Source organism: Phoca vitulina, unplaced genomic scaffold (assembly GCF_004348235.1).
Source record: "Phoca vitulina isolate PV1807 unplaced genomic scaffold, GSC_HSeal_1.0 scaffold50, whole genome shotgun sequence".
NCBI lineage: Eukaryota > Metazoa > Chordata > Mammalia > Carnivora > Phocidae > Phoca > Phoca vitulina.
In genome coordinates, this window is record NW_022589753.1 from 12,389,170 (window position 1) to 12,414,767 (window position 25,598).

At 53.1% G+C, this 25,598-nt stretch overlaps 1 protein-coding gene across 1 annotated transcript in view; it reads left to right on the forward strand.

Annotated features, from left to right (window-relative positions):
- Positions 1 to 25,598, forward strand: part of PREX1 (phosphatidylinositol-3,4,5-trisphosphate dependent Rac exchange factor 1) — a 175,804-nt gene that overhangs the window by 142,735 nt on the left and 7,471 nt on the right. Inside the window, exons 18-33 of the mRNA XM_032387778.1 lie at positions 387 to 535; positions 2,207 to 2,292; positions 4,034 to 4,170; positions 4,886 to 4,961; positions 8,011 to 8,198; positions 8,498 to 8,659; positions 9,346 to 9,556; positions 9,967 to 10,243; positions 12,592 to 12,798; positions 14,107 to 14,195; positions 15,433 to 15,515; positions 15,663 to 15,753; positions 18,227 to 18,355; positions 20,281 to 20,322; positions 21,433 to 21,653; positions 24,248 to 24,347. Of these exons, the coding sequence (XP_032243669.1) occupies positions 387 to 535; positions 2,207 to 2,292; positions 4,034 to 4,170; positions 4,886 to 4,961; positions 8,011 to 8,198; positions 8,498 to 8,659; positions 9,346 to 9,556; positions 9,967 to 10,243; positions 12,592 to 12,798; positions 14,107 to 14,195; positions 15,433 to 15,515; positions 15,663 to 15,753; positions 18,227 to 18,355; positions 20,281 to 20,322; positions 21,433 to 21,653; positions 24,248 to 24,347 (2,248 nt within the window). The remainder of the gene's footprint in view (positions 1 to 386; positions 536 to 2,206; positions 2,293 to 4,033; positions 4,171 to 4,885; positions 4,962 to 8,010; positions 8,199 to 8,497; positions 8,660 to 9,345; positions 9,557 to 9,966; positions 10,244 to 12,591; positions 12,799 to 14,106; positions 14,196 to 15,432; positions 15,516 to 15,662; positions 15,754 to 18,226; positions 18,356 to 20,280; positions 20,323 to 21,432; positions 21,654 to 24,247; positions 24,348 to 25,598) is intronic.

Consider the following 25,598-nt stretch of genomic DNA (forward strand, 5'->3'; position numbering starts at 1 on the left):
TGGGCGTCTCGGTTCGGGGTCAGCACCTCTGGCCTTCCTGGCCAAGCCGTCATGGTCACAGGGTGGCCGCCCCAGTTCGATGCCTTGTGTCCTCACATGGCAGGTGGGAAGCAGGGACAGGTTAGGGCAATTTCTCCTCAAGGAAAACGTCTTTCCCGTTAGCACCTGCAGTAGGCTTCCCTTCAGAGCTCATTGGCTGGAACTGCGCCTCCCCAGCCACTTAATTGCTCCCCACAGCGGGGAGCGGGGTTGCCCTGGGGGGCTCACTCTGGGCACGCTCGGTCCCTGGGCTGGCCGTGTGCTGCCTGAGCACAGCCAGGGCTCCCGGTGAGGAGAAAGGGAGGCTAGTAACCTGGTGCGTGTCTCCCCCAACACCCCCCGCCAAGATGGCTGGCCTGCAGGTGGGGAGGAAGATCTACTCCGTCAACGAGGATCTGGTGTTCCTGAGGCCCTTTGCTGAGGTGGAGTCCATCCTTAACCAGTCTTTCTGCTCCCGCCGCCCACTGCGCCTCCTGGTAGCCACCAAGGCCAAAGAGTGAGTGTCCCCGTGATGGGGTGTCGGCCCATCTTCCTCTCGGGCTGAGGAATTGCCTGAGTGCCAGGGGTGGTGGCGGGGGGCCCCGAGCTGTCCTGGTTCCCCGTGGATGGGGCTCATTCTACAGGCACGTGACACGAAGCTGCTACTTTCATTCATTCAACAGAAGTTTATTGAGCGCCCACTAGGTGCTGAGTGGTGTTTCAGGCCCTGGGGATCCAGCCATGTCTGGGTGGACACATTCCTACCCTTCATAGATCTCAGTCTAGTTGGAGGGTAGGGCAGGAGACAGACAGTAAAACAAAACAGAGAAGTAAGAGACACAGTGAACTGGGAGGTAGTAAGCCTGGGCCAGTCTCTACAGCTGGGAAAGGAGGTGGGCCGTGTGGAGGGATGGCGGTCACCTCAGAACTGAGGTGAAGACTGAGGAGGGAAGAGAGAGAGTCAAGGGAGGAAGAGTGCTCCAGGCAGAGGAGACAGCCAGTGCAAAGGTCCTGGGGTGGAACCATGGCTTATATCTTTGAGCAACAGTGAGGAAGCTGATGGGGTGGAGCAGAGTGAGTGAGAGGGAGGGGTGGGTGATGAGGCCCACCAGACAAGGGAGACCAGGCCTTGTAGGACTTTGTGCCCATGGTAAGGACCATGGAGCCACTGGGAGGTTCTGAGCAGAGGCAAGGCATGATGTGACATAGGTTCTGGAAGAATCCCTCTGGCTGCAGGTGGAGACTAGATTGTCAGGGGCAAAGGTGGAAGCAGGGGAGTGGTGAGAAGTGGTCGGAGGCCAGATATAGGTGCAGGGAGAAGCATTTTCTATTTTAAAAATTGTGCATTTGGTTTTCTTTTCTCTCTTCTATTTAAGGCAAATGCTCCCGGTTTCCTATTGACGGGAGTGATGGAAAGTTTTAACTATGATTCTTCCAGTGAGAAAGGCAAGCCAGTTTAGGGAAGATGATTGATAGTTTGGTATGTGGAAGTGGCAGAAATCACCCAGGGGAATGTGCCTGCTTAAAGTTCTGGAAATGCCTGGGGCTTGAGAACAGGCTCCCTAGATGGTTTTATCTGGCAGGTGGGGGTAGGAGGATGATCCTGAGGCCCACTGTGGGGGACATGCCCTTGACAGGGAAGCAGATAGGTGCATCGAAGCCGCTGGATGAATGTCGCCCACCGCATGGCCCGGGGCGGGCGCAGCTCCCTCTGCTCTCGCCTTCCACCTGTGGAATGGCCAAGACCTGGCCTTTCGAACTGCGTTCTCTAGGGGACACTCGTGGGCATTTTTCTAGAGTCAGCACCAAGATGTTCTGAGTCACTTCTCACCCTCCTCTCTGTGATTGTTGAACAAAGTATTCGCTGCCTATGGGGCTGGTTTGACCACCAAGAGGCCCCCTCTCACCAAGAGACTGACAGAGAAGGCGTAGGAGGGTGACCTGGGATTTCTGTGCATGGATTCAATCTCCAAGGGCAGGACGGGTGGTTCTGAGTCATTAAAGATGCCAGAGGTATGGGCTCTGGTTAAATGAGGTTTGTCTATCTCTTTGGGAGCTGAAAGTCTAGCATTGCTACTCCTTTGGGAGGGATTTCCCCAAAGTCTGGGAGGCAGGGGCTCCCAGGGTGGCCCCCTGGGCTATTGGGCATAATACTCCTTTCTCTTACGTCTGTTCCTACCTGGTGCAGGATCATCAAAGTTCCTGACCATCCAGAGGCTCTGTGCTTCCAGATCCGTGGAGCTGCCCCGCCGTACGTCTACGCCGTGGGCAGAGGTGAGCCTCGCAGACATAGAGGGGGGCCTTGGGAGACGGGTCTGTGTGTGTGACCAGCAGGCCTGTGCTTCATTAGCCCTTCCTTTCCTCGCCTGGAACAAAGGCGTGCAAGCGCTGACATCTCTGTGGGTCAGGTAGTCACAAACAGATGGCTGAGGGCAACGCATAGGGAATGGTAGGGACTATGGCAAGGTGAAAAAAGACATGCTCACTTTAAAAGGGGTTAGTTTTTCCTCAGCTCAAGCTCATTATTGCCAGGTAGGAATGAGTTTTTAAAGGAAGCCGGAAATGGGAATTTTGGCCACACTTCTGTGGTCAGATCCAGCCCAAGGGCCAACAGTCAGAGACCCCTGCTTTCGTGGTGCCTCCTTCTTATGTGCTGCTTAGGGGGTAACTCTCTCCTGGAGATGAGACCAGATAGTTCTGAGGTTCTGGGCTCCGAGCCCTCTTTGTATCTGAGGGCCCCACTTTTCAAGTTGAAACATGAACTGTCCACTTTTGTGGTCAGAGTTGTACTTGTAACACAAGTTGATGAAGAAAACGCATATCACGGCAGAAAGCTACCAAGAATTTGTTAACTATTTTAAAGTGGGTTTTTATTTTCTCCTTAATGCAGTGGTTCTTGACTGGGGGCACTTTCACCCCACAGAGGGCATCTACACTCTCTGGAGACATCTTTGGTTGTCAGAACTGGGGGTGGGGAGGCTACTGGCCTCTCAAGGGTAGAGGCCAGGGAGGCTGCTGAACAGCCTGAGCCTGCACAGGGGCCCCACGGCAGAGGCTTACCCGGCCCCCAAATGTCAGTGGTACCGAGGTGAGAAGGCCTGCCTTGTAGCATCTACAAGAGAAGAATAGGTGTTTGTAGGTGAATCAGACTAAAATAGTAAAGCAGCTAATATTTCTTGAGCACTTACTAAGGACAGGACAGGGGGCTAAATGCTTTAGACATTTAGCTCCCCGAATCTCTCGAGAACCCTCTGAGTAGATATTATTAGTGTCCTCCTCTGACAGATGAGGAGCCCAAGGCGCAGAGAGGTTGGGGAGCGTGCCGGAAGGCACAGGTGGTCAGTGCCAGAGCCACGTTTTGAACACCAGCCCCTGGGTCTGGGCCAGTACTTGTCACCATCACACCAAGCAGGCCTGATCTTCTCTCAGGCACGGATGGAGCTTGGCATTCATCTGTATTTCCAGACTCTTCCTGTTAACCACAAAAAACCCTGGGGGCCAAGACCTGTAGTTTGGGAGCCATGGTATACCCAAAAAAACATGTACTTGAAGTCTGGTAGACCTGGGTTCGAATCCTGACTTCTCCTCGCCAAGTGACCTTGAGAAAGTCACTTTGCCTTTCTGAGCCTTTGTTTCCCTGTCTGCAAAATGGGGCTGATCCTGTCACGGGATCACAGGTTGTTGAGGGATTTTAAAGGAGATGAAGCTCTAGAGTGAAACGTACCCGGGTTCAAGTCTAGCCTTCCTTGCTCTGTGACCTTGGGCTCGCTGCTACTTCTCTGAGCCTCAGTTTCTTCTGCAAAATGGGAATGCCAGTCCCTGTCCTACCTACTGGAGTGGGTTGGAGAGTGGCTCTAGGGTGGGAGGGATGGGGGTGGAATGTCTGGGTGTGTGTGTGGGGGGTTGGGGTGGTGGGTGGGGTAGGGGACAGCGTTCATCTGGTCACTTGCCCTTGCCTGCCACTGCCCCAGGCTCTCTGCCTTGCGTCCACCCTCAGACACTCCTGTTCCCTTAGGCTCCGAGGCTGCGGCTGCAGGGCTCTGTGCTGGCCAGTGCATCCTGAAGGTCAATGGCAACAACGTGGTGAGCGATGGTGCGCCGGAGGTCCTAGAGCATTTCCAGGCATTCCGGAACTGCCAAGAAGAGGCCCTGGTGAGCCAGCCAGCAGCCAACGGGATCGGGGAAGCCCTGCTGAGTGGGGCGGGGGGCTGAGGGCCACCTCCCTTCCTTGTGGGGAAGTCTGAAGGCACCCCAGCATTTGGGGTGGGGTGGGGCTGCCTACCTTGCAGGGCTGAGCTGGGCTTGGGCTCTTGCGTGCTCTGTCTGCCTGAACCAGAGGAGCTAGGCCGTGATACCTCACGGTCTCAATTGTCACAGCTGTGACATGGGTGTGATAAGACCCTCTTTTCTCACTACATAGCACATCGGGCGAAGAGTTGATGGTAAAAGTTGATGTTGTAGTTGGGTTGGGGGCCTGGGTTCCTGGGGTGGGTGGCACTCATTCATTGGTTCATCCAGTAAGCTGTTTATTGAACACCTGCTATGTACCCGGCATGTTTGTGGGCCCTGGGGCTGGCTGTGGGAGAGACAGCGGGTCTGCTCCCATGGGTCTGACCTTGTTTTCAAAGGCTCCCCCCTCCTCTGGCTTCTCTGCGGAGCATAGACTCTGGAGGGTGAGGGCGGAGCATGATTGAAGGTCCCTCAGGAGAGGTCCAGAGTGAAGTCTTAGAGGACTCTCCAAAGATGGTGTCACCAGCAGGCTAGAAGCCTGGGCTTTGGAGTCAGGGAACGGGCTGCCCCTTAGCCCCGTCCGTTCCTCCCCGGGCTCCTGGTGTCGTGGCGCCCTCTTACTCTGCCCTTCTGGTAGGGTCTGTACCAGTGGGTCTACCACACGCACGAGGATGCCCAGGAGGCCCCCGGCGAGGACCCCCAGTCTGACTCAGGTAACGGGACAGGCGGGCCGTGTGGCTGAGACTCCAGCGGGGACTGGTCCTCTTCTGTGTCCATGCTCCTCCCTGCTCCTGGCCAGGCTGTGTTGCTGCCATCAGCTCTGTGTTACTTGCGGCTTGCAGCTGTAACACAGTGCCCCCCCCCCCCCCCCACAGTTACTACCTCATAGCACAGGAGGTCAGACGTCCGCAGTGAGTCTCACTAGGCCATCAGGCAGGTGTCAGCGGGGTTCTGTTCCTTTCGGGGGCTCTAGGGGAGAATCTATGTACTTGCCTGTTGCAGCTTCTAGCAGCTTCCTGCATTCCTGGGCACGTGGTCCCTTCCTCCATCTTGAGAGCCAGCGGCGTTGGCCTGAGTCCCCCTCACACTGCCCTCCCTCTCCAATTCTGACTCTTCTGCCTCTGTCTTCCCCATGTAAAGGATGGTGTGGTCACATTGGACTCGTCTGGATAGCCCAGGATAATCTCCTTATTATAAAGTCAGTTGTTTAACAAACTTAATTCCGTCTGCAACCATAATCCTCCCCTTGCCATGGAACAGCATATTTACAGGGTCCGTCCGGGGGTAGGGCACGGGCATCTTTTGGGGGCCAGTATTCAGTCCACCGCAAGCAAGCTCCCATCTTTATCTCTAGCCCAGCCTCAGCTCTAGACTCCAGACCCGTCTTTCTACCTGCCATCCCTGGGATGTCCATCAGGCATGGCACGCTGAGCATGACCCAAATTGAAATCCTAACCTCCCCCTGAAATTCGGTCCTCCCCCTAAGTGTCCCTGCTCCATCCTTCCGTATTCTTAGGCCCCAAACCTCGGAGTATGTCTTGACTGTTCTCTTTCTCCTCTCTCCCTCCACCTTGATCCCAGCAGCATGCCTGTTGCCCTACCTTCCTCCCACATCCAGAATCTGACCACTTCCCACCCCCTCCATCACTGCCTGGCCTAAGCCACCGTCATTTCTTACCAGGACACCTGCAGTAGCCTGCTCACTGTTCTCCCTGTCCTCCTACAGGCTATTCTCAAAAAACAGACAGAACCTTCTGGTGGCTCTTACCCTACTCCAGGCAAAGCCCGCATCCTCCTCCTCATGGTCTAACAGCCTAGGCCTGGCTCTCCAGCCGTACCTCCTAGCACTTTTCATCTGGTGCTCTCTGCTCCATCTACTCCAGTCTCTTGCTCTCAAATTCCAAATGTACTCCTGCCCCAGGGCCTTTGCACTTGCAGTCTCCCCCTGCCTCGCCTGCTCTCCTCCAGAGTACTTCTTACCTCATGCTCCTCACCTCACTCAGCTCTCTGCTCAGATGTCACCTTGTCAGGGAGGCCACCTGAGTGCCCTGGTTAAGCACTTTCTGTTCCTCAGTGTCTCTTTATTCTATTTTATTTTTCTTCAGTGCGAGTATTACTTAACATATCATATAGCTGTTTGTCTGTTGTTTTCCCCACTAGAGCAGAAAATCCACGCGGGCAGGGGTTTTGTTTGCTTTCTTCCTTGCTGGATCCTCAGAGCCTAGAACTGTGCATGGTACATCGTAGGCACTCAGTAAATGTGTTGTTTGAATAGTAGCCTGTTTTCTCCAGTGGCTTCTCTGGATTCTGCCCTGTATTTCTGCTGGGCTGGAGGTAGAGAGGCAGAGGCTGTGGGAAGAGTAGGGGCTTTGGATGCCTCTGCACCTGACATCTGTGGGCTCCTCGCTGGTACATTCAGGGTCAGCAAAGAACAGGGTTTATGGGGTTGTTTGGGGAGCCATCCCCCTACTGCTGAAGGACACACAGCCTGGCAGAGGGATCCTGAAGGGGACAGGCTGATGGGGAGGGAGGAGAGGCCAACGGGCAGCTCTGAGCCTGCTTTATGCCCTCAGAGAGGAAAGGGCTGTAGGCCTTCTTCCCCAGCAGGTGGGGGACCCCTGATAATGCTGGTCAAATATGCCGAGAGGAACTGACAGTTTCTGGTCTTCTGTTCAACAAGGAGAAGCACCCGCTATCTGCCAGGCACTGTTCTAGGAGCTGGGGGTCCATAAAAACATTGGTTTCTCTTTCACATGCTGTTTTCTGCCTGTGGTGGTTCTAGCGACTCGGAATCCACAGTTGAAAAAGAGAATGTCTCCTCTTTGTAGATCCAACAAAAGTCCCGGACTTGACCCTCATTGGCCTCGCTTGGGTCACATGGTCGTTCCTTCAGTCTGGCTCCAAGGTAGACAGGGTTTCTGTCCTCATGGTGCTGACATGAGGGGGGACAGACCGGGAACAGAAAAACTGACAGGTGGTGACATAGTACGGATGTGAGGGGGTAAGACAGTCCTGGTGGGTGTGTTGAGAGGTACTCTTCGGAGCGGGTGGAAAGGAGAGCACTTCAGTAAAGTGCCTGCTTCATTTCCTAGATGTGTCACTAGTGTCACTACCTAGCTGTGTGGCCTCTGAGGAATCACTTAGACTCTCTGGGCCCATGTTAATTAGGACTGAAACGGGGCTACGTAAAAACAGTGGCTCAGCAAACTAAAGAGTGAGTAGGGTCAAGCAAGCTTCAGGTCTGGGCTCTGTCCATTTCTCTGTATCGTCTCAGGAAGAGTCGCTCTCTTTTGGTCCAGTGCTCGGCTGTGCTCCCTCTGTGTTTTCTGCATGTGGTGGTTCTAGCGGCTCGGAATCCCATTGAAAAAGAATGTCTGGTTCTCTTTGTAGATCCAACAAAAGTCCCAGACTTGACTCTCATTGGCCTGGCTCGGGTCACGTGCTTGTTCCTGAACCAATCATTGCAAATAAGGGAAATCGGATTGCTGATTGGCCAGGCCTGTGCCTCTGGGGAAGGGTACGGTTAGGGCTTCCTTCTTCTGAGCCACGGAGACTGGGAATGGGGCACAAAGGTTGGTTCCCAGAAGGAAAATCAAGGACAAGGAGTGAGTGAGAGTGGGCTGGCCAGAATGGTCAGAGCTGCAGCACAGGCTTCATCCCCCTGACGTGTCCCACGTGAGCCACTGCGGTGCTGGGTCGGGGGCGGGCTGGGCTGGGGGGTGGTGCCCCCTCCTCAGGGCGGTCTGTCCCTTTGGCTTCCAGACTTCCCCCTGCTGTCCCTGGGGCCCCAGCTGAGCCTGCATGAGGACAGCCCTGTGGTCACCCTGACCGTGGACAACGTACACTTGGAGCATGGCGTGGTGTATGAGTATGTGAGCACCGCAGGTGTCAAGTGCCATGTGCTGGAGAAGATTGTGGAGCCCCGTGGCTGCTTCAGCCTCGCTGCCAAGGTCTTGCTGGGTGCTGCCCTGCCCTGGGGGATGGAGCACCTCATTCTCAGTTCCTCAAACTTAGCCTGGAGCCCTGAAGTCTAGTCGCCGCCCCACCACTTGGTAGCTGTGGGATTTAGGAGAGTAGCTTTTTTTTTTTTTTCCCTCTTTAGCCTCAGCTTATTTATCTGCAAAATGGGCCAGTAACAGACGCTATCTCCCAGGGTTATTACTAGGCATACAGGAACCACTGTAGATAAACTGCTTAAGACCTTCCTTGGTGCACAGTGAGTGCTGAGTGGTTGTTCATGTTTCTGTAGATCCTCAAGGCGTTTGCTGCCGATGACAGTGTCTTTGTGCAGAACTGTGGGCGGCTCATGGCCCTGAACAACAACATCAAGACCATGTCCCACTACGAGTTCCGTAACATCTGTGACACCAAACTGGAGAGCATCGGCCAGAGAATCGCCTGCTATCAGGAGGTACCTGCACCCCAGAGGGTCTCAGCCTGGGGTATTTTGGTTGTAAATGTCAAAATCCAACCCGACGTAGATTAAACAAACAGGAACATTTATTGGTTTATGTTACTGAAGAGTCCAGAGATGAACTTCAGGCATGGTTGCATCCAGGTGCTCAAACAGCCATCACACCATCACGAGAATGTGGCCTCTCTCCTTCTCGTGCCTTTGCTTTCCTGTGTTGGCTTCGGCTTCAGGCAGGCCCTTCTTGCATGGTGACAAAATGGTTCCCAGTAGCTCTAGCCTTAGCGACCCCAGTAGAAAAGGAACTCAGTGGGAACTCTTATTGGCTTGGCTTGGGTCCCTTGTCTAGCCCTGTACCAATCACTGCAGGATTGGGAAGGCCAGCCTTCCCTACACCTCACGGACTGTGGGTTGGGGAGAGATGGTTCCTCAAGGATAGCTCAGGGCAGCTAAGATGAAGAAATGAATGTGGGTAGGGACTTGGAGGCCTTAGATTTCTCTATACCTTCCCTGAAATCTGGATGCAGTGAAAGGCAGTGTAGGGGAATCCAGTTTTTCCATTTGAAGCTATTGGCATTTGTCCAGGTTTGGAATGTCTAGCCTAGGCTAGGATGAAGTGGGTGCTGGGGGTGGGCCAGCATTCCCAGGCCCCTGAATCATGACCCCATGTCCCTCACCTTTCTCAGTTTGCAGCCCAACTGAAGAGCAGGGTCAGCCCACCCTTCAAACAAGCATCCCTGGAACCCCATCCGCTATGTGGCCTGGACTTCTGCCCCACCAATTGCCACGTCAACCTCATGGAAGTGTCCTACCCCAAGACCACTCCCTCAGTTGGCAGGTCCTTCAGTATCCGTTTCGGTCGTAAACCCTCCCTCATCGGCCTTGACCCTGAGCAAGGTAACTGCATGTGTCTGTTAGATGTTGTGTTCAGGTCTATAGATATATAAATGGAACCATGTCAGGACACCAGCAGTCCAGGGCTAGAATGGTGGCTCCCCAGTCAGTCATCCCCACCATCTCTAGATGTGGCTTCCTTCCTGAAGGATGCCTTATGATATAAAGTAGCTGCTGGAGTACCAGCCATCATGTCTGTATTCCAGTCAGGAAAAGTTTCATGGTAGTTAAAAGTATATTAGCACCAAACTGAAACTTTCTTCTTGAAGTCATCTAGTGGATTAAAAGAATATTTAACAGGGAGTTTTTCTCACTCACTGGGATCCTCGAAATAGGTTTGTATATTTCTGTCTAAGGGGTATAGGGGTGCCTGGAGGCTGTTTCCAAGTGAGCTCCCCCTCCCTCCACTGTAGGCCACCTGAACCCCATGTCCTATACCCAGCACTGTATCACCACCATGGCTGCCCCATCCTGGAAGTGCCTGCTTGCAGCGGACGGGGACCCCCAATACCAGGGCCTCAACGACAGCGGCTTTGGGTCAGCCAGTGAAACCACTGGCCAGGAGGACCGGGGCCTGAGCTTCCTACTCAAGCAGGAGGACCGTGAGATCCAGGGAGCATACCGGCAGCTCTTCACCAAACTGGATGTGGCCCTGAAGGAGATGAAGCAGTACGTCACCCAGATCAACAGGTGCGCTCCGACTCCAGAGGGAACAGGGCAGGGAGGGGGAGGGTCAGCATTTGCCAGCCTCAGCAATGGCGACATTTTGGGTAGAATAACCCTTTGTAGTGGGGGGGGGGCTGTCGGGTACCTTATAGGCGACTTAGCGATGCCCCTGGTCTCTATCCGCGAGATGCTGTAGCTCCCCCGGTCCGAGGTTGTGACAGCCAAAAATGTCCTCGGACGTTGCCAAATGCCCCCTGGGCTGGGGGGGGTGGGGTGGGCAGAGTCCCCCTGATTGAGAACCACTGCTCTAGTGAAATAATGGATGTGGGCAGCAATCATTAGGAGAGGGTGACACTATTTGGAGAAAGGTTTGGGGGGAACTTTCTTTGCAGAAAGAGAGACAGCTGGACATGTCCTTTTTGGTGTCATGCCACAGGACACACAATGGAAATGCGCGTCCTCCAGCCAAAGTCTGGGTCTCACTACTTGGCGACGGGATGTGGGGCATAGAGGATGCTGAAATGGCACTTTGGGAATGCACTTGGCCAAATCCATAGGGTGGGTGAAGACAAGTGACCCAGTCTCTTTAACACATAAATGGTGGTGGGTGGGGAGCAGGTGCAGGATGGAGGAGGAGGAGGAGAGACTTGAGACACACAGAAGCCACATGCAGCATCTGGACCTGGACAGGATTCTGTTTTTAACACACCATCTGTGAAAAGACACCTTCGAGACTGTCAGGGACATTTGAATGTGCATGGGGGTACTAGATGGTATTAAGGAATTATTGATTTTGTTAGGTATGGTGATAGCAGTCTGGTTATGTTTGAGAGTGTGTTTCTCGGCCTTGACACTATTGACGTTTTGGGCTGGATCATTCTTTTTTGTGGGGCCGTCCTGTGTACTGGAAGATTTTTCGTGGCATCGCTGGCCTCTACTCATTGGAGGCCAGAAATGCCTCCCTTGTCCCCCACGTCAGTTGTGACAAATAGGAATGTTTCTGGACATTGCTAAATGTGTACCTCTCAGGAAATGTGCTAAATTGCTAAATGTTTCCGGGGGGTGGGGGTGGGGTGGCAGTTAAGAACGTTGCTTTAAAAGAAAGTCCTTATGTAGAGACGTATATGGGAGTATTTATGGGGGAAATTAAATGCTATCTTAGATTTGTTTTAAATACTCCAGCAGAGGCAGAAGCCATGGGAACAAGTGAGGAGACAGAGGTGGGCCCCGAGGTGCCAAGGCTGCAGCTAGCTGCTGGGTACCTGGGGCTTCTCATACTGTTCCTTCTGCTTTTGGCAGTTGGAAATTGTCCATGATAAAGGAACAGTGATGTACTGTGCGACTTAGTCGCTTCACGTCTCTGAGCCTCACCTGTAAAATGGGGCTAATCCTAATACTGACCTTACTGAGGTGTAGTAGGATTATGTCAGCCAGGGTTTGTTGATCATTTGCAAGGTACCAGACATTTTTCTAAACATTTTGCGTTTTACATTTTAAGTACCCCCCCCCTTTTTTTTTTCAAGATTTTATTTATTTATTTGACAGAGACAGAGAGAGCCCAGATAGGCAGAGCAGCAGGCAGAGGGAGAGGGAGAAGCAGACTCCCTGCTGAGCAGGGAGCCCGACGTGGGGCTCGATCCCAGGACCCTGGGATCATGACCTGAGCCGAAGGCAGACGCTTAACCGACTGAGCCACCCAGGCGTCCCTAAGGTCCCTTAATCTTTATAGCCGCCTAGGACATAGATACTGATATGAGTCCATTTTACAGCTGAAGAAACTGAGTCTCAGAGAGGTTAAATAGTTGCTTTAGGTCTCTAAGCTAGGAAATGGTAGCATTGTGATTTGAATCTGGGGTCTGTCTTAAAACCCTATGCTCTTAACCATTATATTCTGTACCAAGGACTGACAAACTGTGACCTATGGGCCAAATCCAGCCCAGCGCTCTGTTTGTTTTTTTCCAAATAAAGTTTGATTGGAACACAGCCATGCCCATTTGTTTACATCTTGTCTGTGATGCTTTCCTACCACAGCAGAGCAGAGTAGTTGAGTAGTAGCCGACTGTAGGCCTGCAAAGCTGAAGAGATTTGCTCTCGGGGCCTTTTATAGTCAGTTTCCTAGCTGTGTTCTGCGCTTTTGAGCCTCTTGCGGCTTCCCCATGAAATAAACCTCACGCCCCCTACAGGAGGGACGGTGTATGTGTATCTGCTGAGTTGCTGGCCGGCTTTTCAGGGAAGGGATTAGAAGCATTTGATGGCTCCCTGTGTTTTGGGTCAAAGGCGAGGCCCAAGGTCAGGGCCTTGTCTTGGGCCTCCCTGGAGGAGAGTGAAGCTGTGGGCCTGTTCCTTTAAGTTGACACTCTTTGCTCCCACAGGTTGCTGTCCACCATCACGGAGCCCACCTCCGGTGGGTCCTGCGATCCCCCCTTGGCCGAGGAGGCCTCATCCCCCCCGCTGGTCAGCGAAGAGAGCGAGATGGACAGGGCTGACCACGGGGGCATCAAGAAGGTGTGCTTCAAGGTGTCTGAGGAGGATCAGGAGGACTCGGGCCATGACACCATGAGCTACCGTGACTCCTACAGGTGACGGCATCTCGTGGGGGTCGTGTGGGGTTTGATGTGGATGGTGAGGGGGGACAGCTGAGGACACTGATCCATGGGAAGTCGGAATCAGCGGGACATTTCCTGGAAAACAGTGGGATGGAGCAATGTTCTAAACCGTTTGGTTCTGGGAGGTTCTCTGAGCTCCCCAAAGCACATCCCAGTTGCCCCCTTTGGCTCTCCTGCCCCGAGGCCGGCATCCCAGGGCCTGGCCCCTTGTGGTCCCTTGTGGTCCCTTGTGGTCCCCACCCACTTGTTTTGCCACAGTTCCGCTCGCACTTGTTGTTGGAATGTGGGCAAAGAAAAAATCAAGATCTGCGGTGTGTTTTAAAACTCAACATAAGACATATGGTTCCTACAATAAACGCCGTTTATTTTTATTTGATTCAAGGAGGAAGAGTTTTTTTCTCCGCCTCTGAGAGGATCCGAATTGTTTTCCTACTGGTTAAGTTAATTATAACCGGATCAGTGAAGTCCTAATTAGTGGGTTAAGTAACACTAAAAACTCAGTTTCCCATCAGAAACCATATAGCGGGTAAATAGAATTTCTTACCTCGGGTAAACAAGCACTGTGGTCTCCAGTGAAAGGTTATGTAACGTTTGACCATTGTGAGTAAAGTAGAATCTTACACGGCGCTTCAGAAAATATGGAACTGGCCAAATTGGACAAGAAAGCCCTTCGTCCCAGCCCCCCCATATTCTTTCTGTCTTCGGAGGATCCACCGGTCGGTGTTCTGGCTTGCTGTTTACACATCGAGATGCTCCGACTAACTGGGCGCTCTGTGTCCTTGGAGCCTCCTGTCCATAGTCCAAGAGTTCCATTCTTACATTTTTGGGTCCTCCGATTTTTCCCTTAATTGTCAAAAAGGTGAAGGAAAGAATTGTGGGATTGTGGGTTTTGATCCCCTGTGCTTTCTGAGCTCCCGGGACAGTCCCCGTCCTCACGAGGTCACAGCCAGGCTGGAGAGAGGCTAGAGCCGTGTGGCTGAGTGTGGCGCATGCAGGTGTGTTCAGGGACAAGGCTGTGCCTTGGGAGGAGTGACAGAAGTTCCATACAGATGGAAACGATCCACTGCCCTGCTACTGTTTCCGCATTTCTGTGCTGGGGCCGAGAAGTGTTTCCCCACTGTCAGACGTGGAAAACCCACCCAGACAACCTTCCCGGTCTCTGGCGCTGGGGGTGGAGGGGCCAGGGGTTTGGTCTCCACTCCGGAAAGTGGGTTCTGGGAGCTGGGACCAGAAGGTGTGATCCAGAGGGTGACTCATCCCTTCCTCTGTGCCCCTTTGCAGTGAGTGTAACAGTAACCGGGACTCGGTCCTCTCCTACACCAGCGTGAGAAGTAACAGCTCCTACCTGGGCAGTGACGAGATGGGGTCTGGTGAGTGCAGTGGCTCGGCTCCCAGAGAGCGGGCAGCCCACCAGGATTTGGTTTTGCTTATTTTGATTTTATTATACTTTGTATTATTTTGTATTACTTTGCATAGAGTGGTGGTATATTTCCTTTCAATCACTTAGTCAGCAACTGTTTATTGAGCACCTACTGTGTGCTGGGACCTCAGCAGTGAATGGAAAGACAAAGGTCCTGGCGCTCGTGGATGAAGCATATGGCAGATATGATGACTGATGTCACTCAAGTAGGGTGACCTGACGGTCTCCATAAAAATGACGCATGCTCAAACCAACATTTCAAATGACCCAGAAAAGTGCAAAAGAAGTACATGAAAGTAAGTCAGAGTCTCACCCCGTCCCCCAGAAGTGACCAGTGGTGGTATTTGGAGATCACTGGTGAGCATGTATTTCTGCACAGATGGACATGTGGGTGGATGGCCAGCTGGACACACAGACAGAAATAATAGTTTCTAAATGAGATTAGACTGTATTTGCAGCTTTTACTGAAGGACTGAAATTTGTTTTTATTTTAGTTTCATTGATTACGGCCTTTAAAAAATTTATTTTGTGCATAGGTCATACATTCATATGGTTCCTATTTCAGAAGGCATGAGGGGGTGGGTGATGACAAGCCTCTCTCCCGCCCTCATCACCCGGCCACCGGTTCCCCAGCTCCCACTGTCCCTGCTGCCTTCTGGGCTCATCCCAAGCTTGTTGTGCCTACAGATTTAATTGTAATTATGCGTCAGTTTAACAGAAGAAAAAGAAGCTCAAGTGAAATTGACGATATTGCTGAACTTCAGATAAATATTTCATCACATAAGATGTTTAGCCCCATAAAGCGTCCCTAGGGAGGTGTTAGGCAGGAGCTTATGTGTGGCAGCTGATTTAACTCAAACAGCTGGGAGATGAATCTGGAAAACTTGGGATCCAGCTCTTTTTTTCTCTGGTTTTCTGGCTCCTCATTTGTAGAATGGAATAGTAACAATGACTTGCCATTGTGTAATGCTTTAGTTCCTGGTGTCCTTTTTGCAGATGAAGGAACTGAGGCTCAGAGAGGGCAAGTGATTTGCCCAGTGTCACACAGCCAGGATCTGAGTCTGCCAGACTCCAAATCTGCCTTGGGTTTTGGAACTCCGTCGGTATACTGCCTTCTTGGCAAAGAGGTTGGGAAGGTGTGGATGGGGCAGGGATGGTTGATGGCCATGGCTTCTTCTTTCTTCCAGGGGATGAGCTTCCCTGTGATATGCGGATCCCATCAGACAAGCAGGACAAGCTTCACGGGTGCCTGGAACATCTCTTTAACCAGGTAGGACGTTTGTCCCCGCCCCTGGCCTGACCTCGGGGTCCTCCCATCACCCCTGGTGAGAACAGATAAGCCAGGAGCTGGGGCTGTGGGTCACGTCCCCTGGAGGGCTGCAGGGGCCAAACTAACCTGGAGCTTCCTGCCACTCAGGTGGACTCCATCCACGCACTCCTCAAGGGGCCAGTCATGAGCAGGGCTTTTGAAGAGACCAAGCATTTCCCCATGGACCACAGCTTGCAAGGTGAGCAGACAGGAGTCCCGAGGCTGGGAATGGCATCTCGCATCCAGCAGGGAGACAGCCTGCCATGGGGAATGCGTGCTGGACGGGGCAGGACACCTGGGTCGTAGTCTCAGCTTTGTCCCTCTCCTGCCCGATGGTTGTGGGCCAACCCCGGGGTCAGCAGGTTCAGCTCCTGGGCAATATCCACCCACAGCTTGTTTCGTTTTCACGAGCTGAGAATGATTTTTTTTTTTTTTTAATGAAGAGTTGTAAAAATAAAGACAGAGACTATTTGTAATAGAGACCATATACCTGCAAAGCCTAAAACAGTCCTATGTGGCTCTTTCCAGAAAAAGTTTGTGGACCCCTGGACTGGTCCTGAGCCTTCCTGGGCCTCCATCTGCCTGTTTGTAACATGTGGGGAGGACTGGCCAGGGACTACCCACCATCCATCCATTCATCCATCCCCCCTTCATCATTTTAGCTGCATTCACAGATCCTACTTATATCTTCACATTTTTAAAAAACATATTCATTTGCTGTCTTTGTTATTATTGACATAACTTTTTGGGAAAATATTTTCCTTTTTAAAAATTTAATTTTGAAAAGAACTTATTTAACCTCCCTATGCATAAGGAAAACCAGTGTAACATGCCGTAAAATAATGGTCACCATGATGCTAAATCCTATGGAAGCATCAACAAAAAAAATGTCGTCACACTGTCGTTAGGTACTGTTGCCTGCCCGGGGCTCTTCGTGCTTTCATGAGAGGGGTTAGTGAATTAAAGAAGCATTAAGGATTTACCAGAACCAAATGGACACTTTATTCTTGAAATGATTGAGAAAAAGAGAATTGACATTTATGTCCTCCCACCAGCCTTTTCTCCCATTTACCCATCCACTCCCCATCTATGTACTCACCCACCCACTCGTCCACATACCCACACACCCACTACCTATCCACTGTCCATCCCTCCACTGACTCATCAACATGCCCCGCACTGACCCACCCACCCACTGACCATCCATCCATCTACCTACCTACCATCCATCTACTCATACTCACTTACCCACATACTCACCCACCCACCTACCACCCATCCACTATCCCTCCATTCATCCATCCATCCATTGACTCATCCACATGCCCACCCACCCACCATCCATCTACCAACTCATCCACGTGCCCGTCCACCCACTCACCCACCATGCATCCACCCATCCACCTGTTTGTCTACACACCCACCCACCCACCACATATCCACATGCCTACCCATCACCCACCACCCACCCACTGTCCATCCATTCATCACTCATCCACATGCCCACCTACCCACCATCCATCCATTCATCCATCCATCCATCCACCCACCCAGTCACCCACTTGTCTACATGCCCACCCACCCACCACCCATCCACTGTCCATCCATTCACCCATCCATTCACCTACTCATCCATGCACCCACTCACCTACCTACCATCCTTTCATCCATCCATACATCTATCCATCCAGTAATTCCAAAGAACCAGCTTGTGCCAGGCCCTGTGCTGGGTGCTTGGGACCCTGAGACGGATGTGATACTGCCCCTGACCTCAAGGAGCTCTCAGTTAAGTGCAGGAGTTGCTCCTAAATAAGGGTAGGAAGTGGTGAGGCGTGGGAATGTCCCAGCTTCTCTGCCCCTCCTGCTGTCTCATGATCATCTCTCCCAGGGATGGGCCTCAACAAGCAGAAATGTAAAACTCAGAGAAACCACAAATATCTCAGAAACCTGAGACTTCATAGGAGGAAAAGAGGCCAAAGGACAGTGGCCTGTCCTTTGAATGGTCCTGCTGGGGGCCAGGTTCAAATTTGTCTCTGTCATTACCCAGCTGTGTGACTTTAGGCAAGTCTCTGTGCCAGGAATTCCCTCTCTATATAGGGAAAAGGTTATAACTCATGTGCCAGCTCAACTGGTTGTGGCTGTAAGGAGGTAGTATCTGAGAATTTTTCTGTGACTGTCCAGACTTGGGAGGATGCAGTGATTGATTTTTTTCTTAAGATTTTATTTATTTATTTGAGAGAGAGAATGAGAGGGGGGAGGGTCAGAGGGAGAAGCAGACTCCCCGCTGAGCAGGGAGCCCGATGCGGGACTCAATCCCGGGACTCCAGGATCATGACCCGAGCTGACGGCAGTCGCTTAACCAACTGAGCCACCCAGGCGCCCTGCAGTGATTGATTTGTGATGTCTGCATTGGATTGGTTATAGCTGCAAGAAGCTGCAGGCTCAGACTAGAGGGAAGGAGTGTTGAGATTGATTAGTGATGTCTGCCATGAGTGTGGTATTATGAATCAGTAGCACACTTACCATGGATTTGCCCTCCATGGACTGGTTAATTCCCAAGAGTCCTGCCAGTATCCTTGATCCTAGGATTCTGAGCTTTGGAATCTGGTAATGGGATATTGGCCTTTGTGCCATCGTTCTTCAAAGCTACCTCTGTCACTTTCCTGCCCCAGAGTTCAAGCAGAAAGAAGAGGGTACAATCCGTGGCCGGAGCTTGATCCAGATCAGCATCCAGGAGGACCCCTGGAACCTCCCCAACTCCATCAAGACCCTGGTGGACAACATTCAGAGATATGTGGAAGGTGATTTGGGCAGGGAAGGATGTTTTGTGGCCTTCAGCTCTTAATGTGGAATGTAGAAAGATCAGGAATGGGTCTGTCTCCATGTCCCATGTCTGTCCATGCCTAGGGGAACAGGAAGAGCAGGTACCCCTTTCTCAGCTGAGTGTCCTGGCCTGGGCATGGACCTGGGCCTGGTATGCACTTGACCTGAGAACTGCTGATCCTGGGTGCCTGGGGCTTCCTTGCAGTCAGAAGGCTGAGAAGGCTGAACTGGTTTCCTTCTCCGGCTCCGAAATTGTGGATTTAATTCAATTCCTTATATTTGTTATTAAGGTCACAAGCTGGGGGCCCACAGGTAGGTTTGGATGCTATCGCATTAAAAAATGTGAATCCACTGCCAGCACTTATAATCTAAGATCTCACGTAAAAATCTAGGTTTCTGGGGGTGCCTCGGGGGCTCAGTCTGTTAAGCATCTCACTCTTGGCTTTGGCTCAGATCATGATCTCAGGGTCGTGAGATTGAGTCCCGCGTCGGGCTCCGCACTGAGCATGGAGCCTGCTTGGGATTCCTTCTCTCCCTCTCCCCCCACACCCACTCACACGCTCGCTCTCTCAAAAAAAAAAAAAAAATTTTAGATTTCTGGCTGCTCTTGAACAGTCAGAAGATCTGGCAGATAATAGACCTGTAGTCCCACATTCATACTCGGCTAGAGAGCAGGGGCCGAGGGTGCCTTCCAGTGCCCCACACTCCCCAGCCCTCCCTGAGGCCTGGTGTCCGCTTTATGCTTCCGACGTGACCTCTCGTGTCCTTGGCAGTGTTTGAGCCCCGGCCTCCCGGGTCGGAGGGACCCTAGGGCAGCAGGAGGTGCTAGGCCTCAGGGCCATCCCCCCAGGAGGAGCAGCCTCTGAGTTGGAAGTCTGTGTTGGCCCCGAGCCATCCCGTTTTCCAAACTATAATCAGTTAAGAGTGTGGACTCTGGAGCCGGATTGCCAAATCTCAGCTCTCCCATGCTGGGCTGTGTGGTCTTGGCAAGTTCTTTGGCCTCTGTGCCTCAGTGCCTTCATGTGTAAAATGGGCTCATAGGGCTACCGCGCTCCCGTGTTGTCGCGGGAATTAAATATCAGTGCAGTAAAGCACTGCGTTGGGCGCCTGGCACACGGGAAGCCGTCGGGAAGTGGTCTCTATAGGTGCTCTCACTACCACAGCAGCCTGTGCCTCGGGCCTCTCCGCGACAGAAAGGCTCCCAAGAGGCCGACTCTGAAGGCCTTCTGACTTTTCTCGTAAGCCCACTCGGGGCCCAGGAGCGAGGATGTGAGGCCTGAGCTTTGTCCATGTGTGTGCAGGGCCGTGACTGCCTAGCATGTGCACAAGTACCTGAGGACATGCCTGAGTGTATGTCCACGTGTGTGTGCCCACGCACGTGTGCGAGGCTCCTGGGCTCCGGCCCACAAGTTGAAGGGGCTGGTTTCAGCGTCTTTTTGGGGGGCACATGGAACAGATGCGGCTGACAGTTGAGGTTCCATCCCCTGGACGTCTGGGGTTTCTGGAATTCACCCAGTAGGCAGCGGAAGCTTCCTTAGCACAGCGGTGTGTGTGTGTGCGTGTGTGTGTGTGTGGGGGGGGGCTTCACCACAGGGGTTCCGAGCCCCTGGGCCGTGGGGAGGGCCCGGCTCCATGGTACCTTTTTTTTTTTTTTTTTTTAAGATTCTATTTATTTATTTGAGAGAGAGCGAGCACAGAGCACAAGCTGGGGGCGCAGGGCAGAGGGAGAGGGAAGAGAAGCAGACTCCCCACTGAGCAGAGAACCCCACATGGGGCTTGATCCCAGGACCCCAAGATCACGACCTGAGCCGAAGGCAGACACTTAACCAACTGAGGTGCACCCCTCCGCCGCACCTCTTGCTGACTCCTCTCAGCCCATCTTTTCTCTGCCTTCTCCTTCCAGATGGGAAGAACCAGCTGCTCCTGGCCTTGCTGAAATGCACAGGTGAGGCCTTTGAAGGGCCAGTGTCTGTGACTGGCACACGCCAGTGTGTCCAGGAGAGGCCGTCCTGGCGGGGGCTCTCTTGATTGCAGTCCAGGGAGACCTCTTCTGCCGGCCAAGGTCGACTTTCCCATGGTCATTGGGGCCCGCTTGGGGGGAAAGTAACATCATGGCCTCTAGCCCCTCTAAGAACTGCTTAGACCTCACTTCTTCCTCTTGTGTCCAACGGACAAGTCTCAGGGCCCTGGAGTCAGGAGCCCTGTCTCTTGCCATCTTCTGGGCCTGGGTGGATCTTGATGGCGCACAGGATACAGGGTGACGAGTAGGGCGGCTCCTTGCCTGTAGTGCCATCAGCCCCAGCCTGGGACTCCCTGCCTAGCAGACAGTGGGGAAGAAGAAAGGGCTGATGGTGGGCTGGGCGGGGCGGGGGGAGGGGCTTGGAGGGGTTCTCTGTTCCTCCAGAGAGTCTCAGCCAAGGGGCAGCTAAAATAGGATCTAGGTCAAAATCGGTCACTGAAAGCCAGTTGGCAGAAGCCAGTCATCAAAATAATCTTTTCCAGAAGACCCTGTACAACTGATGGATTGAAATTGGCCACTTCTGCAAACCATGTCTAGTCTAGCAGGGGCAAGGAAATTGGGCGGGGGGTTGGGGGAGGTGGGGGAAGGAAGAAGGTCGATTTCTCAGAAACGGAGAAAATGGTAAAGGGCATTTCTTGAAACGTGGAGCTTGGTAGACATGCTTGGTGTCATTGTCATTCTCTGTCAAGGCCGAGAAATCCGCTAACACGTGGAGTAACAGCTGAGGGTAAGGGTTTCAGGGAAAGCCTTAGGAGAATGAAAAAGCTTGTTGTTGTTGTTGTTGTTGTTGTTGTTGTTGTTGTTTTAACTAAGGCAGATGGATCATTGAGAGAATTGAGTCTTTTGGCAAATTGGCTTGTTTTCAGAGAATTGAATTTTGCGAAGTTGGCTTTTGTTGGCTGGGATGCATTACCTTCTGGCAGGCGGGCCCCCGAGGGGTGGTCTGGTGGGAGGCTGGTTCGGGGGGAGCGGGGGAGCCTGCGGCTGGCACAGGAGCGCCCAGCCCAGCAGGGCCCCTCCCTGGCCTCTCCCCAGACCCCGAGCTGCAGCTGCGGAAGGACAGCATCTTCTGCCAGGTCCTGGTGGCCGCTGTGTGCACCTTCTCCGAGCAGCTCCTGGCAGCCCTCAGCTGCCGCTACAACAACAACGGCGAGTACGAGGACAGCAGCCGGGACGCCAGCCGCAAGTGGCTGGAGCAGGTGACGGCCACCGGCGTCCTTCTGCACTGCCAGTCCCTGCTGTCGCCGGCTGCCGTGGTGAGTGAGGGAGCCAGGAGGCGCCGCCCCGGGTCGTGGTACGGGAGGGCCCTTGCTCGCTCACTGGGGCTCTCACTCACCTCGTCATTCAGTCGGGATTTATTGAGCACCGACTGTATGCCACCGTTCCAGGCACGGGGGATCCCGCAGTGAACAAGACAGTGTCCTTGTAGTCAGGGGCCCTATATCCCTGTGTGTGTGTGTGGCACGGGGCAGACATAAATAAGGAAAATACACGGTATAGACCAGTGGTTCTCAGCCAGGGCAGTCTTACCTCCTAGGAGACACTTCGTGATGTCTGGAGATATTTGAGGTGGTCACAACTGAGGGCAGAGGTGGATACTGCTGGCATCTGGCGTAAGAGGCTGGGGATGCTGCTTCCCCAGCAGATAATTCTCTGGCCCCAAATGTCAATAGTGCCACATTTGAGAAGCCCTCAGATATAGTGGTAAAGGCTAAGGAGAGAAACAGGGAAGGGGGGAAGGTCTGAGGTGGCAGCAGTTGAAAGTTTTGATAAGGGGGCCAGTGAAGCCCTTACTGAGAAGGTGACATCTGGCTGAAGAACCGAAGGAAAGGAGGGAGGGAGGGAGGGAGCCATGAGGATACTGGGGAGGAACCTTCCAGGCAGCAAGAACAGCAGGTGCAAAGGCCCTGAGGCAGGCGCTTGCATGCAGTGTCTGAGAAACAAGGTGCCCAGTGTGGCTGGAGCAGAGTGAACCAGGAGAGAGAGGGTGGGGGAGGCGAGTCCTAAGATTTATCTGCCTCACTTTGTGCACGGTCTTGCAGGCTGTGGTGGGGACGTTGGCTGTTACTGTGGTGGTGAGCCCTGGGAGGGTTTTGAGTAAAGGAGGGAACAGGGTCTGACTTCTCCACTTACTGAATCACCCATGCTGCTGGGTGGGGATGAGAGTATAGAAGGGCAAGAGTGGATGCTGGGAGTTTGGAGAGCAGACTTTGTAGTAGTCAGACAAATAGCATCTCAATCCTCGTAGTAGCCCTGAGGTGGGTGCTTTACTGCCCACATTTCAAGGATGAGAACCTTGAGGCCCAGGGAGTCAGGTTTGAACGCTGCGAGTCTGACTCCGGCCCGGTAACCCCGAGGGTGCCCTGCTTTCTCTGCATCTCCTCTTTTATCTTTGACTGCCCTGTCCCTCCACTCTCAGGGCTCAGAATCGGGGTGGGTTCCTCTGCCAGCCCTGGGGAGGCAGAGCCAAGGCATCAGCCTTTGGGGGTACTGGTCCCCCAGAAATGCAGCCTGCAGTGACACTTGCCTATGCTGTTTGCTCCTCCACCCCGCGTGCCCTTTGCTGGAGCTCCCCCCCTGCCTCTGTGGCTCTGAGCCTCCCAGACACTGTCCCAGACCCCGCTGAAAGCCCCCGTTGCGGGCGGTTGGGAAAGTGTGGCCATGGCGCGCCCTCTGCTGGCCAGTGTTGCAAGCGGTGTCTGCCGGGCGGCTGATCGGCCCATCGGCGGAAAGCTCCACTGGAGGCCCGGAAAAGGCAGCTGGAACACCCAGCCCTCACTGTGTTCTTCTCAGATGAAGACGTGGGGCCTAGTGCATTAATTCATCCGCCCCCATGGTGTGCCAGCCTCTGAGCTGGGTGCTGCGGGTCTGAGGCGCACTTTCTAGCCCGGAAAGCAGCCTGAGAAGAGGGGGTGGGGAGGGAGTGGGGATGGAAAAAAGGTGAGTTCTGCAGAAGATGGAGAAGCGGCTGAGTTTCTTCGGGTTCAGTGGTCAGAGCCAGCTTCTCTTGAGGATGGGACATTTGAGCTGAGACCTGGGTAGCCAGACAGCCGGCAGGGTGAATGGTCTGAGGAAGTGTGCTGGGCAGAGGGAACAGCGTGTGCAAAGGCTCTGAGCAGAGGCCAGTGTGGTCAGAGGGGAGTAGGCTGGGCGGTTTTGGGGGATCAGGTTGGCCACGTCTATAGGGCTTGTGACTATTCTAGGAACAGAAGGAGGACTCAGAGGCTTTGAGGCAGGTGAGTGATAGAATTCAAATTAAGTTTTTGGAAGATAACTTGCAGTCACAGGGGAACCTAGGCCCAGTAGCCCTGCTCTCCCTGCATCTCCAGGGTTTTCCCTGTCTGTCCCTTGCTCGGGGGCAAGGGTGGCAGGAGGAGACCCGCAGAGAGGCAGGTTTGGTCCTTGTCCTGGGGTGGTGAGGAGGGTGGGAGAGATTAGTGGGTCAGGGGAAGGTTTTGGTGGCTGAGCCAGCAGGACTTGGTGATGGTCGGTATAAGGTGAGGGGAGAGAGATGCTGAGAAGTCCTTAAAGGTTTGGGGCTTGGGCACCGGGGCCGATGCTGGTGTGCTTTGCTGCAGTGGGCCTATTGGAGGAGGGTGTGTTAGGTTTGAAATGGCTAAGATGGATTGGTGCACATTAGAACAGAGATGGGTTCTGACCTTGGGAGGTACAGCATAATCCAAGAGCAAATGCGATTTCACATCCAGCCCTGGACAGCTCAGCATAGGACCTTGTGCCTGGTGGGCCTACAGCCTGGTGTGTTGACTAGAGTCGAATCACAGAATCTTGAAGTAAAATCCCCAGGTAGGGATGGCATCTGAGACTTCTCCACCCTGTCTTCCTCCTGCAGAAGGAGGAACGGACCATGCTGGAGGACATCTGGGTGACCCTGTCAGAGCTGGACAATGTCACCTTTTCCTTTAAGCAGCTGGATGAGAACTACGTGGCGAGTGAGTGATTCTTACCACCCCTACCACGAGAGTTGGGAGTTGGTGTTCTGGGATGGAGGGGACTGCTCTCGGGCCACCTTGCCACCAGGCCAGCTGCCGAAGGTTAAGCTGGGATCTAGCACTTTCAAACCTCTTGCTCCCAACATGAGTCTCAAAGCTGAACCTTGGGGCACATATGGAAAAGAGGGGTTTCTTTTTGAATAAACTCAGCCATCTCCAAAAGTTCTTAGGAAGGAATAAGAGCCAATTCCCAATTCTTATTAGAATTCTACCCTAGAGATGTCTTTCTTTAGAGTGAAGACTTGTTAAGATTTCCTAAGGGTTTATACCATAATTTTCTTCCTTTCTTTCTCCCTCCCTCCCCTTCCCCCTACCCTTTTACCTGCCTGCCCACCCACCCATCCATCCATCCATTCATTCATCCATCCATCCCATCTACTTATCCATTCATTCATTCATCCATCCATATGTCCATCCATCCATCTCTCCATCCCATCTAGCCACCCGTCCATCCAATCCACACATCCACCATCCATCCACCCATCCATCCACCCATCCATCCATCCATCCATCCCATCCCATCCCATCCATCCCATCCATCCCATCCATCCCATCCATCCCATCCATCCCATCCACCCATCCATCCCATCCACCTATCCATCCATCCATCCATCTGTCTGTCCATCCATCCATCCATCCATGAACCAATTTCCACCTCCTTGGGGGTAATATCCTGTTCAGAATGCACTGACTAGAGTCTAGAGGGACAACAGGTGTCTTCTCAGGGACCGATTGGAATTGATCGACAGTGGCTGCCTATCTATAGGCAGAGTTGGGCTCAGGGGCAACTAGTGACTGGTTAGTGGTTTTTGCTGTGGGTGTAGGATGGGGTGTGCATGCCGTAATTCTGCCACCCCTGCCACAAGCTCTTCCTTATGGGTGTAAATAAGCTGAGGTCCTATTCGAGGACAGCTTTGGCCAGGTAGAGGCCCTGGGCTATCAGGTGAGGCGTACAAAGAATGTGGTGAAGCTCTGAAGACACTGACAAGTCCCCAGTGGGGCAGAATCAGTGCCAGGTCTAAGAATGAAGTAGTGGAAGCTAGGACCTGTGGAAGGAGGTGAAAAGTCAGAGGCTGCTCTCCTGAGTGCGGGAGGACAGGGCTGTCCGAGGCTAGCCCTGGTGGGCAGGAGGATGGGGCTGTCTGAGGCTAGCCCTGGCGGGCGGGAGGACGGGGCTGTCAGAGGCTAGCC